This window comes from Mercurialis annua, linkage group LG5 (assembly GCF_937616625.2).
Source record: "Mercurialis annua linkage group LG5, ddMerAnnu1.2, whole genome shotgun sequence".
In the NCBI taxonomy this organism is placed as follows: domain Eukaryota; kingdom Viridiplantae; phylum Streptophyta; class Magnoliopsida; order Malpighiales; family Euphorbiaceae; genus Mercurialis; species Mercurialis annua.
In genome coordinates, this window is record NC_065574.1 from 7,143,724 (window position 1) to 7,161,183 (window position 17,460).

At 29.1% G+C, this 17,460-nt stretch overlaps 2 protein-coding genes and 1 long non-coding RNA gene across 3 annotated transcripts; all 3 read right to left on the bottom strand.

Annotated features, from left to right (window-relative positions):
• Window positions 1-2,223: 2,223 nt before the first annotated feature.
• On the bottom strand, window positions 2,224-2,643 carry LOC126679767 (S-protein homolog 74-like). Its single transcript, XM_056105832.1, has one exon. The coding sequence runs from the start codon at window positions 2,641-2,643 to the stop codon at window positions 2,224-2,226; it is 420 nt and encodes a 139-aa protein (XP_055961807.1).
• Window positions 2,644-3,757: 1,114 nt separating this feature from the next.
• LOC130015589 (uncharacterized) lies at window positions 3,758-5,134 on the bottom strand. The gene is made up of 2 exons (XR_008790791.1): window positions 4,995-5,134; window positions 3,758-4,235 (listed from the first exon to the last, which is right to left on the bottom strand). It is a non-coding gene; the product is annotated as an uncharacterized LOC130015589 (long non-coding RNA).
• A 5,456-nt stretch (window positions 5,135-10,590) lies between these two features.
• LOC130015513 (S-protein homolog 74-like) lies at window positions 10,591-14,992 on the bottom strand. Its single transcript, XM_056105833.1, has 2 exons — window positions 14,914-14,992; window positions 10,591-10,976 (listed from the first exon to the last, which is right to left on the bottom strand). Exons 1-2 carry the CDS (start codon window positions 14,990-14,992, stop codon window positions 10,591-10,593), a joined length of 465 nt encoding a protein of 154 aa, XP_055961808.1.
• Between the last annotated feature and the right edge of the window lie 2,468 nt (window positions 14,993-17,460).

Genomic DNA, 17,460 nt, shown 5'->3' on the forward strand with positions numbered 1-17,460 from the left:
TTTGTATTGTTAAGGTTGTTGATATAGACTACGCAGACATTTTCTAAACAAATTAAAAGACTGCTAACAACGAAATTACTCACGTAAAACAAATTACAACAAAATCAACATGTGCTAAGATATTTTTCGAATTTAAAACTTTCAATCCATTTCTCATACATGTTATTTTTCAATACTGAGCGTTAGCACACTTTTTAATTGGTAGCCATAAAGGGCCATTAGAGCATCTCCAATACAATGCTAAAATGAAGTGTTAATGCCATAATTTAGCATTTAATCTTAAAATGCATCTCCAATGCAGTGCTATAGTTTGTACTAAATTTAGCATATGCTATATCACGAGCTAAATTTAGCACAGACTATAGCATATGCTAAAATTCAACAACCAATAGCAATTCACTATTAATTACAATTTTACCACGGTCATTTTTTGCATTTATTATTTTAACCTACTTTTTTTATTTTATTTTACTTTTTTCATTTTAAATTTTGTGCTTCTATTTAATTTTACAATATCGATTTGATTTTTTAATAGTAGATCATACATCAATATAATAAAAAATTAAATAATTTATTTTTATATAATTTATTGATTCTTTTAATTATATCTTTTGAAAAGCTTATTATTAAATTAAAAAATATATTACATAAATTTTAGTTTAAAATATTTAATTAAAAAAATTAAATAATTAACAATTAATAAAATTAAGAGATAATTATCTTAATAAATAATTATAACATTTCTTTTTAACTTTGTGCATTGGAGTAAAATTTGAAATGTTATGCTATCTATAGCATTTTACCACTTTTTCATGCTAAATTTTAGGGGTGGGCATGGACCGGTTAACCGGTCCACGAGGGTAATATGTAAACCGGTCCATAGTAGTTCGGTTTTTAAAATTAAAAACCTAAACCTAAAATTTTAAACGGTTAACCATTAAATCGGTTAACCATATAAAACGGTTCGGTTTTTCGGTTTTGCGGTTTTTAACCATGAAACCATTAAAAAAATTAGATATAAAAAAGATAAAATTTATAGATAAAATTTTAAATATAGTCTAATAATTAAACTTTAATTTTCATTCTATTTAATTATTAAAATATAAATTTTATTTATTCATATTTCAATTAGATATATAAATATTTTATTAAGAAAAATAAAGTTCTTTATATATATATATATATATATACTCCTAAAATAAAAATATATTGATAAATAAAATATTTTTGAAATATTTTTTTGTTTAGAATTTTTGTATGTGTAGATGTAAAATATATTTTGTTTGAATAATTAAAAACATATGTATGTATATATATAATCTATAAAAATATATATTATTTATAAACCGGTTAACCGATTAACCACGGTTTTTAAAATTCCAAAACCTAAACCTAAACCATTAACCATAAAAATCAAAAATTAAAACCTAAACCTAAACTCTTGGACCGGTTAACCATATTTTCCGGTTCGGTTTTACGGTTTCGGTTCGGTTTTGCGGTTTGACCGGTTTTTTTGCCCACCCCTACTAAATTTAGTATAAAAAGTAGCATCCCATTGGAGATGCTCTTACCTGTCAAACAGGCTAATGTTTTTTACTCAAACATATTTTGTTACACAATTATATGAACCTGAAAGGTTTATATATAATTGTAAGAATTAAAATATTTGATTGTGATTGTTACTGAGTCAAAGATTTAGATTTTAATACTCGCTACACTTTTATTACATATATAATTTTAACAATAATACAGATCGTTTTATTAATGTATGGACTTCTATTAGCCATATCCAAAAATAATTATAGAAGTTAGGGTGAACTTTTTATGTTGATTTCACATCAAACTGAATATTTAAATAATAACATATGCAACAATGTTCTTTGACCATTTAATAAATTTAGAAATAAAATTATACAGTTCCTTATAATTAAAATAGTACAACATAATATTGTATCATTGTTTAATATTTAATCAGTATTGATAAACATATTGTATTATTACATAAACTAGAAGAACATATATATATGATCAAATAACTCCATCTTTATCGGTGACACGTCTTGATGAGGTCATCAATAATAAAATCCATACTCAAAAGATGAAGCTAATTTAATTTTTGTTATAAATTAATAAATACTATGAATAAAATTGAGATCGATAGCGTCAAACATGCAAACAACGACGTAAAATAATTAAACAAGCTTAACTTGTTTAAATTTTCTTTTAATACGATGTCCAATTAGATCCAGCAAACATAAACTTGCCATTTATATCTGTTGCATCAACCCCTGTATTTGTAGCACTCCAATAACAAAATGGCATACCAGGGCACCTGTTCATTATTTTATCATCATACCGAAATACGTCAAAGTTGGCATAATGACGTTGGTTTTCAGGTCTCATGTAGCACCAAAATTTTGTAGTGCGCCAGAAATTCATATGAAAATGGAAAGAAAAATTACTTAAATACGGTAAGCTATGATTACCAAGTTTATTGTTTTTTGAAGCACAATGCAGAAACAAGTTAGTAGTGCTTATTCGATTGGTGATAGTGACCACAAATGGTCTCTTGCAACTGTTTGGTGTAACAAAAAAACTCAACCCTATGGCTGAAATAAACAATAATATTTTAATCATGGTCATGTTCATATTGAAAATAATTATAATTATTGTATAAAGAAATCTCCAAAAAATGATCTATTTATAACTTGTATGTCAAGCCCCTGTAGTCAATGAATAGATGAGGATAAAAATAGTTATTTAATTTATAGGATGAATTGATTGATTTTGAACAAATATGAGCTATTAATATTTTCTATGATAAGATTTTGATGGAGTCAACGGTAAATTAATGTTAATTATAGAATCATTTTCTTTGTTAGATAGTTAACCTCTTACTCTTTGGTTTATATCCATTCATTGAAGAAAATTAAAATTATAGAAATTGTATTTATAGCATGCTATAGTCCATTTCAAAAAATAGAGCGCGAAAATGAAATAATAGAATGTAAAAATTTCTCCCAATGAAAAAGAAAAGAAGCCCAAATTTATAAAAATCATTAACAATATTTGAAATTCTTTTAGAATTTCAAAAACAAAAACGTTAAACTTATAAAAAAATGAAAAAAAAAATCATTAATTATACTTCTTGTTGTATTATGAATTTCAAACCTTTTTATTTTTGAAAAATTAAGACTATTATTAAGCATTATAAAAAAATAGAAAAAAACAATTTTTTATATATATACTATAGTTTATCATGATTATATATTCAAAAGTTTTAAAATATTTAACTATATCACAGTGTAATTTATCACTGTGATTTATAATAAAAAAGTATCATTTTAATAAAATTAATTAAAAATTTAAGTAAATAAAAATTATGATGAAAATACTTTCGTGCATAACTTAAGAGATTTTAACCATTGATGAAATATATAAGCTATACTTTTGAGAAACTTTTAAAATAACATAAAACTAAATTAAAATATTTATAAACTTCATTCGTCTATATTCCGTTGCCTCTGAAGATCTGTTCCCATATATTTGGGCTGTCGCCTCAAACTTCCAAACCGTCGTCCGGATTCACACATCACATTTCCATGCAAACACATTCTAAATGCAATACCGGTTATCACACAACACTATTGTATCTCAATAGTAAGCACGTTTCAATGAATCTAAATCGGTTTCAAAACTATGTATAGTTGTTCATGCGATTTAAATTCAAAACAAAATAAAACATTTGCAAACCATGTAAAGCAGTTCGTAAATATTTTTAATACTAATATTTAGCAGTATAAGTTGTAAACACACCCACAGTATTTGCTTATTCCAAATTTAAAAATTTCGCCCGTCGAAATTTCAAATCCTTTGCTCGCCGGTTTCCGCGTCATCGTATTTCCATACGATAAACTCTAACCACACTAGTTTATTTAATTCAATAAATAAACATAGAATTATAATTCCATTATAACTCCAACACTTATACAATCCACATAATTTTTTAAAAATACACTTTTAGAAAATCTCAACAAATACACCACACTTTTAAAATCCAAAAATATTTTTTCGTCAAATATTTTGGCACCCGGGGCTCGCCCCCCCTTCATTTACTGCCGGAACAGTTTCAGCAGTAACTGCTGCCAATTGAGCTTGGGACTGAGCCAACACGCTCTGTCCCGTTTGCTCAAGTTTCCGGTCACCGGTTTCCGGTGGTTTTGGCCGGAAAACGCCTAAACGCTTAAAAACGTTAAACATCCATTTTAAGCCATTTTAACTGAACACATTTTTAATTTTTATCTTGTAGAAACAGCAGCCCATTATTTCAAAACAATTATTTTTCCAGGGTTTCAACAATTTGAACCGAAATAACCATTAATAATCAAAACCGATTATTAATCCATCAAAACACCTAACTTTAATCAATTTAATTCCATAAATAATCAACAATTATATTTTATAAATTTCCACAATTAATTTTTTCCCAGAAATTTAAAATGATATAAATACCCTTTTTAAATAATTTTAACTAAGTAAAATTATCAAAAATCAAAACCGATTAACAAACCATTAAAATTTCTTAATCAAACACTTATCCATCATCAACCCAACATGTAAATCAATCATAAACAAATTTATTTTCAGAAATTTAAAATCAATTGATTTACCTTTATTTTAGCAATTTTTAAGTTTTAAAACTATTAAAAATCAAAAACCATATTATTAAATTAATACCCGAAATATTTAATATTTTTAATTCTTAAAAATCACACTTTAGAACATATTTTAATCTCATCAATTAGATCAACCCAGAAATTAAAAAAAATAATTTCACATATAAAAATTTATTAAAACCGAAACCCATATAAACAATAATTAAAACCAACTAATTAATCAACTAAACATCATTTTTAACAATCCTAAGTATATAATATAAGCTCAACAAAAAAAAAACAGAAAATAAACTTAAAGATTTGAGCTTTGAAATTCACCTTGATCGTTGATTAAAGATTAGAATAATGATCTACGCAAGTTTCCCGTCAATTTTCGTTAAGGAAATTTTGTGAGAAATTAAAAGCATAAGAAATGGTATTTGGTTCTATGGAGAATTCGACACCCACGCAAATGGAGAAGAAGATTGAATTACTTGGGGAAGAAGATGGCTTCATAAAATATCTAGATATTAATCCATGTTTCATTTATTTACAAGTTTGCCACTAGGGCATTCTTGTAAATAAATCAAACTCTAGGGGTACAATAAACTCATTTTTTTCAAATATTTCAAAACACTAACTCATAAATATATGGGTTGAATTAAAATATTTTTGGGCCTTTAAAATAATTAAAATAATTATTTTGATGGTTTTTAGCAAAAAATCGCAAAATTCACTTTTAACACGTAAAATTGCCAAAAGTCAAACTTAAAGTAAAACACACTCCAAATCACATTTTTCCACTTATAAATTCATCTCGTGAATTTATTAACTATTTTAGAGGTCCTAATTCTATAAAAATTGGACACATACGAAAATAAACACTAAAAATACTACGAGGTATTACGTACAAACTAAGAAGATCAAAACGTATTTAGCCGCACATAGCCTATTAATATATAAAGAGATTGTAAACTAAGTCTAGAAATTGGACTATTTGCAATATCTTAGAATTTTATGAGCCAATTTGCAAGTTTTACGGATTAAAATTGACCATACCGAAACTCATCGTGTCTTATTAGTCTTTTTGACACTTTCAGGCACCAAAATGCACTTTTTGCACCTTTTTACTTAGCCACCAAGCCATAATACGAATTTAATTAATTTAATAGAGGTTAAGGCTAATCCTAATACTTCATGACATATCCCTTAGCAATTTAAACCATAGAAGACAATAAGCTATCTCTAGGTCACATATTCCCCTATAAATACTACTGTTAACTCATTAAGTCAGAGGTCGGACCAAAAACACAAAACCCTAACCCAAAACTTCGATCCCCCTAGAAAAACTCTAGCCCTGGCCGAACTTTCACACCACACACACAAAAAATCACTCAATTCCAGTCCTAAAAACACCTAAATAACGTTTTGATTTTCCAAGTACACAGTCTGCGCAGACTCGAAGCTGGATTTTGCATCCACTTTGCAAGCAATGAACCAAGAACTCAAGCCGGTAATTCTGAAGACCCCCTATATTTCCTGTATTTCTTTTTATGTATTATGTTCATATTTGCTGAATATTTGTGAGCTAGAATGCATGATTAGGTTATTTTCATTATGTTTGCTATAATTAACAAATTATGTATTTTATGAAATTGCCATAAAAATCGATGAAAAAGTATGCTAATGGCTAGATTAATATGTTTTCAATATTTAATTCTAGAAATCCAGACAATTGAATCACTTATAATGCATGTTTAGGTGATTTTTAGCTTGTTTGCTAAAATTTGCTTAATCTACGAATTGTTGTAATTTGTTGAATTTGATATAAATCACCTCCAAATACTAATTACTTGCTTTATTTGTATTCTTTGATCTTTTTTATGCCTTTTGGACTATTTAAGCATGAAAAACTGACTCAAAAACGAGCTGAAAACGCTAAAAAACGAATGCTGAAACTTGTTGCTGCTGTTGTTGCCTCCGCCGCTGCCACTGTAACCGGTGTGTCACGACCCATTTTCATGAATCGCGACCGGCGCTAGGGTATGGGTACGGCTGTACCAAAACCCGTAGCTAGCCTTGCGGATAACCAACAATTACATAAACCTGCAAGAAAACCAATGCTCAGGGGCAACCGAGACTTCAGCCTAGTTTTAACAATTCATAATATACAACATTTATTATAAAATGCTCAGCCAACTCCGAGTCTTAAACATGGAAGAAATACATATTAACCCAAGTTAATAAAAAAATGCCAAAACAGCAATAATCCATTGAATAAGTTTATAACAAGTATTAGACGTATAAGACTTCTAATTACTACTGCGGTCTAAGAATAAAATCAGTTAATAATTTTATTAAATAAAGTAAAACCTTCGAGGAAATAAAGAATCGGAAAGCAGCTGACTCGCTCATATCATAATCCTGGAAAAAAGTGGAAAACAACGGGGTCAGATATACTGATATTAGTTCATACCACTATTTACATTTATCAAGTGGAAAACCTTTAAAACCCTTTTAAAACATTTAATATAAACATTACGTATAATAGTTGGACCCTAAACCACAATATCCTAACTTGTATACTTTATTCCAAAAGGCCTGCTCCCGAGAGCTGAGTTACACCGAGTTACCACCGACCATACTTAATCCATAACCAGAGTCCCGAGAGCTGAGTTACACTGAGTTACTCTACTAAGTCCCGAGAGCTAGGCTACCACCGAGTTACCCCAACATATAACATATCTTATCTAGATCAATATCGGTGCGCACGCAATCCTAATGATGCCCATTAGGTAGCATGTTCCAACTAAGAGCCATAATGAAAAAACAGTTTGAAATATTGTATACAATATATATAGATATTAAAATGATAATTTACTTAGTAAAGCAGTAAATAGTAAGTACAAATCATTGCTTGCTAATCCACGTGAAAGCTCCTAGCAAGCAACCTAAACTCGGTTCGCTTCAAAAGCACGAACGATCGACGAGTCTAAACAAATACAAATAATTATTAAAAACGAATCCTAACTCTAGAGAGTACTAGACACCACGTAGGATTAGCACAAATAATAAGTCAAGCAAAATACAGCCAAACAGGGACAAATCATCACATAATGACCCGAGTCAAAATACGAACCACATCGAGTAACACAATACTCAAATAATTAATAAGCCAATAATAAGTTAAGTCTATTGAGTTCCTGCTTTAAAATATGTTTCAGAATATATTAATTAAATAATATTTAAATAATAAATAAATCAATTTCCAAATAGTGGGTTAGCCGAGTTAACAATAACTACCAAACTACCTCACATGTCGGGTGACCCAAGTCTAACTCGTCCCAAAATATTTTATCAAAAATATAAACCAGAGTTTATAATTCCCAAAAAAAAACTTTGATAAAAAAATTATTTTTATCCAATTATAAACCATACTTTATAAATATAAAACAACCTTGATAAAATAATAGTCAAAAATCAAAACGGAACTCAATATCTTAAAGTTCAAGTAACCCAAGTTACAAACTAAGACTTAACTAAATGAAGTTTTAAAAACGTTCAAGGGCTAAACTGCATTTTGACCAAAACGACATGGCAAATTGATATTCAAAATCTTATATATAATTACCTGAGTAATTATATAAATTTAAGTTATAAAACATTTATTGTTTACAAATTCACCTATTATAAATCAAAACGAAATCCAAAGTTAAATTTAAATCCATAATCCAATAATTTAAGTGTGAATAATTAGAAAATAACTCAATGGGTCCAATTAATTAAAATAAATAAAACAAGGATTAAATAAACTAAAGCAATAAAAACACATTGCACGTTCGTGCACTTGAGTGCACGATGGTGCACTCCATCGCTCCTCCAACGCGCCTCAATTTTAGATCCAACGGTCAACTTTTTGTCGTGCACAGCATATCCAAACATTATCCCTATCCAACGATGCAATTGGGAGATATGCATGTTTTATCAAAACATGTCAAATTCAGAAGGCACACGAACACAACATCGATTATAAACCGGATACAAACCAAATCGCCATCGAAAACTCACACGACACATGCGACACATACAAGATGCATCTTAAACCCCAATTAAAGTTTCACACTTTCTAAGTCCATCATTAATACAATGAAACAATGACGGAAAAATACGGGATATTACACGGTGCCGCAGCCAAAACAAAATGGCGGCGCCGCCACCCCAACCTGCCGGCGCCGGCAGTCACACCGGCGCCGTGCTCCTCATTCCCCTGCTTCCCAGATTTGATCCAAGCTTCCAAAAGTGTTTTCGAGCTCGGAATTAGGCCCAGTTTAGACCTAGAAATACGGATTTTAATATACTTTAATTGTCTTCATTGTAACGGGCCAGACTCGATGTAAAATGGACCTCGAAGTCCTCTGTTGCACCATAAAATATAAATCGGGCCCATGAGCCCGAGACCTGTAAACTCAACAACTTCTAGAGCAGATTTTGATTTCGCCAAAACTCGGAATCAACCGCGGTTTGGACCGACTGAACTGTATCGACGAGACAAACAACTTTTTTATCAATTTGTTTTTCGAAGCTATATTTATCAATTGTTTGATTGTATTTTGACCTAATTATTCAAAAATATTCAATCTTTTTGACTTTTATTTATTTATAGTATAACCTTTTAAAAACATTAATTTTAAGTAATTTTTACAAGCACTTTCAATTTTAGCCAATAATCATTTTATATCAAAAAATACTTATCAAAGTTACACGAAAATTGACGAAATTAAAAAGATTGATCATAAAAAAACAGTTGATTTTTATTTTTGAAAATATTTGGATACAAGTTAGCTACAATTGTAATATACTTATCGATATCTTTCTTGGTGGAGTTAGTGGTTGACGCCAAATTTCAATAACAAAAATAACTCAAAATTAAAATTTTAAAAAATAAATATAAAAATAAAAAACAAAAACAAAAACAACAAACAAAATAATAGATATACAAATTTTTCATAATATCTGACTTTATATCCAAAATGTCTTCGATTCTTAGCATTTCCGGAATTCGTTGTATTGTTAAGGTTGTTGATATATTGACTACGCAGACATTTTCTAAACAAATTAAAAGACTGCTAACAACGAAATTACTCACGTAAAAAAATACAACAAAATCAACATGTACTAAGATATTTTTCGAATTTAAAAATTTCAATCTATTTCTCATAGATGTTATTTCTCAATACTAAGCGTTAGCACACTTTTTAATTGCTAGCCCATAAAGGGCCATTACCTCTCCAACAGACTAATGTTTTATACTCAAACATATAATGTTACACATTATATGAACCTGAAAAGTTTACATATAATTGTAAGAATTAAAATATTTGATTGTGATTGTTACTGAGCCAAAGATTTAGATTTTAATACTCGCTACACTTTTATTATATATATAATTTTAACAATAATACAGATCGTTTTATTAATGTATGGACTTCTATTAGCCATATCCAAAAATAATTATAGAAGTTAGGGTGAACTTTTTATGTTGATTTCACATCAAACTGAATATTTAAATAATAACATGTGCAACGATGTTCTTTGACCATCTAATAAATTTAGAAATAAAATTATACAGTTCCTTATAATTAAAATAGTACAACATAAAATTGTATCATCGTTTAATATTTAATCAGTATTGATAAACATATTGTATTAGTACATAAACTAGAAGAACATATATATATGATCAAATAACTCCATCTTTGTCGGTGACACGTCTTGATGAGGTCATCAATAATAAAATCCATACTCAAAAGATGAAGCTAATTTAATTTTTGTTATAAATTAATAAATACTATGAATAAAATTGAGATCGATAGCCGTCAAACATGCAAACACGATGTAAAATAATTAAACAAGCTTAACTTGTTTAAATTTTCTTTTAATACGATGTCCAATTAGATCCAGCAAACATAAACTTGCCATTTATATCTGTTGCATCAACCCCCGTATTTGTAGCACTCCAATAACAAAATGGCATACCAGGGCACCTCTTCATTATTTTATCATCATACCGGAATACATCAAAGTTGGCATAATGACGTTGGTTTTCAGGTCTCATGTAGCACCAAAATTTTGTAGTGCGCCAGAAATTCATATGAAAATGGAAAGAAAAATTACTTAAATACGGTAAGCTATGATTACCAAGTTTATTGTTTTTTGAAGCGCAATGGAGAAACAAGTTAGTAGTGCTTATTCGATTGGTGATAGTGACCACAAATGGTCTATTGCAACTGTTTGGTGTAACAAAAAAACTCAATCCTATGACTGAAATAAACAATAATATTTTAATCATGTTCATGTTCATATTGAAAATAATTATAATTATTGTGTAAAGAAATCTCCAAAAAATGATCTATTTATAACTTGTATGTCAAGCCCCTGTAGTCATTGAATAGATGAGGATAAAGATAGTTATTTAATTTTTAGGATGAATTGATTGGTTTTGAACAAATATGAGCTATTAATATTTTCTATGATAAGATTTTGATGGAGTCAACGGTAAATTAATGTTAATTATAGAATCATTTTCTTTGTTAGATAGTTAATAACCTCTTACTCTTTGGTTTATATCCATCCATGGAAGAAAATTAAAATTATAAAAATTGTATTTGTAGCATGCTACAGTCCATTTTTAAAAAATAGAGTGAAAAAATGAAATAATAGAATGTAAAAATTTCTCCCAATCAAAGAGAAAAGAAGCCGAAATTTATAAAACATTTTAATAATATTTGAAATTCTTTTAGAATTTCAAAAACAAAAACGTTAAACTTATAAAAAAATGAAAAAAAAATCATTAAATTATACTTCTTGTTGTATTATGAATTTCAAACTTGGGTATTTTTGAAAAATTAAGACTATTATTAAGCGTTATAAAAAAAATAGAAAAAAAACATTTTTTTTATATATATACTATACTTTATCAGGATTATATATTCAAAAGTTTTAAAATATTTAACTATTGGATATCACAATGTAATTTATCACTGTGATTTATAACTAAAAAATATCATTTTAATGAAATTATTTAAAAATTTAATAAATAAATATTATGATGGAAATACTTTCGTACATAACTTAATAGATTTTAACTATTGATGGAATATATAAGCTATACTTTTGAGAAACTTTTAAAATAACATAAAACTTTAAATTAAAATATTTATAAACTTCAGTTGTCTATATTCCGTCGTCTCTGAAGATCTGTTCTCATATATCTGGGTCGTCGCCTCAGACTTCCAGACCGTCGTCCGGATTCACAAATCACATTTCCATGCAAACACTTTCTAAATGCAATACCGGTGATCACACATCACTATTGTAGCTCAATAGTAAGCACGTTTCAATGGATCTAAATCGGTTTCAAAACTATGTGTAATAGTTCATGCGATTTAAATTCAAAATAAAATAAAGCATTTGCAAATCATGTAAAGCAGTTCGCAAATATTTTTAATACTAATATTTAGCAGTATAAGTTGTAAGCACACCCACAGTACTCGCTTATTCCAAATTTAAAAATTAAAAATGTGTTCAAAATTAATTTTGGTGAATTTTGGTGTTAAATGGCTTAAAATGGATTTTTAACGCTTTTATGCGTTTAGGCTTTTTCCGGCCAAAACCACCGGAAACTGGTGACCGAAAATTGGAGCAAAAGGGACAGAGAATGGTGGCTTAGTCCCAAGCTCAATTGGCATCAGTTATTGCCGAAACTGTTTCGGCAGTAAATGAAGAGGGGACAAGCCCCGGGTGCCAAAATGTTTGACGAAAAAATATTTTTGGATTTTAAAAATGTGGTGCATTTATTGAGATTTTTTAAAAGTGTATTTTTAGAAAATTATGTGTATTGTATAAGTGTTGGAGTTATAATGGAATTATAATTCTATGTTTATTTATTGAATTAAATAAACTAGTGTGGTTAGAGTTTATCGTCTGGAAATACGATGACGCTGAAACCGGCGAGTAAAGATTTTGAAATTTTGAAATAACCATTAATAATCAAAATCAAATATTAATCCGTTAAAACACCTCACTTTAATCAATTTAATTCCATAAATAACCAACAATTATATTTTATAAATTTTCACAATTAATTGTTACCCAGAAATTTAAAATGACATAAATACTCTTTTAAACAATTTTAACTAAATAAAATCATCAAAAATCGAAACGGATTAACAAACCATTAAAATTTCTTAATCAAACACTTATCCATCATCAACCCAACATGTAAATCAATCATAAACAATTTTTTTTTACAGATATTTAAAATCAATTGATTTACCTTTATTTTAGCAATTTTTAAGTTTTAAAACTATTAAAAACCGAAACCCGTATTATTAAATTAATACCCAAAATATTTAACATTTTTAATTCACAAAAATCACACTTTAGAACATATTTTAATCTCATCAATTAAATCAGTCTAGAAATTAAAAAAAAATCAATTTCACGTATAAAAATTTATTAAAACCGATACCCATATAAATAATAATTAAAACCAACTAATTAATAAACTAAACATCATTTTTAACAATCCTAAGCATATAATTTAAGCTCAACAAAAACAGAAAATAAGCTTAAATATTTGAGCTTTGAAATTCACTTTGATCGTTGATTAAAGATTAGAATAATGATCTACGCAAGTTTCCCGTCAATTTTTATTAAGAAAATTTTGTGAGAAATTAAAAGCATAAGAAATAATATTTGGTTCTATGGAGTATTCGGCACTCACACAAATGGAGAATAAGATTGAATTATTTGGGGAAGATGATGGCTTCATAAAATATCTAGATATTAATTCATGTTTCATTTATTTACAAGTGGCAAACTAGGGTATTCTTGTAAATAAATCGAACTCTAGGGGTACAATAAACTCAATTTTCTCAAATATTTCAAAACACTTACTCATAAACATATGGGATGAATTAAATATTTTTGGGCCTTAAAATAATTAAAATAATTATTTTGATGGTTTTTAGCAAAAAATCGTAAAATTCACTTTTAACACGTAAAATTGCCAAAAGTCAAACTTAAGGCAAAACACACTTCAAATCACATTTTTTCACTTATCAATTCATCTCGTGAATTTATAAACTATTTTCGAGGTCATAATTTTATAAAAATTGGACACACACGAAAATAAACACTAAAAATACTACGGGATATTACAAACTAAGAGGATCAAAACGTATTAACCGCAAATAGCCTATTAATATATAAAGAGATTGTAGTCTAAGTCTAGAAATTGGACTATTTGCAATATCTTAGAATTTTATGAGCCAATTTGCAAGTTTTACGGATTAAAATTTGGCCATACCGAACTCATAGGGTCTTATTAGCCTTTTTGACACTTCCAGACACCAAAATGAACTTTTTGCACCTTTTTACTTAGCCACCTAGCCATAATACGAATTTAATTAATTACATAGAGGTTAAAGCTAATCCTAATACTTCATGACATATCCCTTAGCAATTTAAACCCTAAAAGACTCTAAACTAACTCCAGGTCACCTATTCCCATATAAATACTACTGTTTACTCACTAAGTCAAAGGTCGGACCAAAAACACAAAACCCTAACCCAAAACTTCGATCCCCCTAAAAACACTCTAGCCCTGGCCGAATTTTCACACCACACACACAAAACATCACTCAATTCCAGTCCTAAAAACGCCCAAATAACGTTTTGATTTTCCAAGTACACAGCCTGCACAGACTCGAAGCTGGATTCCGCATCCACTTCGCAACCAACTAACCAAGAACTCAGGCCGGTAATTCTGAAGACCCTTTATATTTTTTGTATTACTTTTTATGTATTATGTTCATATTTGCTGAATATTTGTGAGTTAGGACGCATGATTAGGTTATTTTTATTATGTTTGCTATAATTACCAAATTATGTATTTTATGAAATTGCCATAGAAATCGATGAAAAAGTTTGTTAATGGCTAGATTAATATGTTTTCAATATTTAATTCTAGAAATCCAGACAATTGAATCACTTAGGATGCATGTTTAGGTGATTTTTAGCTTATTTGTTAAAATTTGTTTAATCTACGAATTGCCGTAATTTCCTAAATTTGATATAAATCATCTCCAAATACTAATTACTTGCTTTATTTGTATTCTTTGATCTTTTTTATGCCTTTTGGACCATTTAAGCATGAAAAACTGACTCAAAAACGAGCTGAAAACGCTAAAAAAACGAATGCTGGAACTTGTTGCTGCTGTTGTTGCCTGCAGTGCCTCCGCCGCCTTCACTGTAACCGGTGTGTCACGATCCATTTTCATAAATCGCAACCGGCACTAGGGTATGGGTGCGGTTGTACAAAAACCCGTAGCTAGCCCTGCGCATAACCAACAAATACATAAACCTGCAAGAAAACCAATGCTCAGGGGCAACCGAGACTTCAGCCTAATTCTAGTAGTTCATAATATACAACATTTATTATAAAGTGCTCAGCCAACTCCGAGTCTTAAACATGGAAGAAATACATATTAACCCAAGTTAATAAAAGAATGCCAAAACGACAATAATCCATTGAATAAATTTATAACAAGTATTAGACATATAAGACTTCTAATTACTATTGTGGTCTAAGAATAAAATCAGTTAATAACTTTATTAAGAGTGTTTATCCCACACAACGGATGTGCCACGTCATTTTTACAACAAACTAATAATCATTTGCGATAGGGAATCTTTATTTATTATTTATTTTTTTATCATTAAATATTTGCACATGGCTAACGCCTCATTGGTTTGTTGCACGAATGACGTGGCGCAACGGTTGCGTTGTATAATTATTCCTTTATTAAATAAAAGAATACCTCCGAGGAAATAAAGAATCGGAGAGCAGCTGACTCGCGCATATCATAACCCTGGAAAAAAGTGGGAAAACAACGGGGTCGGATATACTGGGATGAGTTCATACCACTATTTATATTTATCAAGTGGAAAACCTTTAAAACCCTTTTAAAATATTTAATATAAACATTACATATAATTGTGGGAAACCTAAGCCACAATATCCTAACTTGTATACTTTATTTCAAAAGGCCTAGTCCCGAGAGCTGAGCTACACCGAGTTACCACCGACCATACTTAATCCATAACCAGAGTCCTGAGAGCTGAGCTACACCGATTTACTCTACTGGGTCCCGAGAGTTAGGCTACCACCGAGTTACCCTCACATATCACACACCTTATCTAGATCAATACCGGTGTGCACGCAGTCCTAATGATGCCCATTAGGTAGCATGTTCCAACTAAGAGCCATAATGAAAAAACAGTTCGAAATATTGTATGCAGTATATATAGATATTAAAATGATAATTTACTTAATAAAGCGGTAAATAGTAAGTACAAACTCATTGCTTGCTAATTCACGTGAAAACTCCTGGAAAGCAACCTAAACTCGGTTCGCCTCAAAAGCACGAACGATCGATGAGTCTAAACAAATAAAAATAATTATTAAAACGAATCCTAACTCTAGAGAGTACTAGATACCATGTAGGACTAGCACAAATAATAAGTCAAGCAAAATACAGCCAAACAAAATGGACAAATCATCACATAATGACCCGAGTCAAAATACAAACCACATCGAGTAACACAATACTCAAATAATTAATAAGTCAATAATAAGTTAAGTCTATTGAGTTTCCGTCTTTAAATCTGTTTCAGAATATATTAATTAAATAATATTTAAATAATAAAATAAATCAATTTCCAAATAGTGAGTTACCCGAGTTACCAATAACTACCAAACTACCTTACATGTCGGGTGACCCAAGTCTAACTCGTCCCAAAATATTTTATCAAAAATATAAACCAGAGTTTATAATTCCCAAAAAAAACTTTGATAAAAATATAATATTTATATCCAATTAAAAACCATAGTTTATAATTATAAAACAATCTTGATAAAATAATAGTCAAAAATCAAAACGGAACTCAATAGCTTAAAGTTCAAGTAACCCAAGTTACAAACCAAAACTTAACTAAATGAAGTTTTAATAACGTTCAAAGGCTAAACTGCATTTTAGCCAAAACGACATGGCAAATTGATATTCAAAATCTTACATATAATTACCCGAGTAATTATATAAATTTAAGTTATAAAACATTCATCGTTTACAAATTCACCGATTATAAATCAAAACGAAATCCAAAATTAAATTTAAATCCATAATCCAATAATTAAAGTGTGAATAATTAGAAAATAACTCAATGGGTCCAATTAAATAAAATAAATAAGACAAGGATTAAATAAAGTAAAGCAATAAAAACTCATGACTTGTTGGGAAAGAAACCACCACTACCAAACACTAACCAATCCAATCTCTTTAAAACAATTTGAAACCTTAGCAGTAGACATAATAACCCATCACGTAAACCAGAACAAACCAAATTCGATAAGTCATTGGTCGAAGTTATGAACTCCAAAACAACCCAAACTTTCTCAATTTTCAATCTAACAAGAATAACTAACTCAAGAACAAAACCAAGCAAATCACATTGTTAAGAATAATATTTGGAAATAAACCTCAAGCAACAAACTATACCTTAAAGAAATACCCAGAAATACAGCAGTAACAAATATCAAAACGGTAAATTATAACGGTGCTAAAACACAAGAGAGTTATGTATCAAATCCAGGCATAAAGCTTTAGGGTATATGGGATTAGAAAAGGCTTGAGTAGAGACGAAGCGGATTCTGATTCGATGAAGAAACGAGAGAGTTACGAGT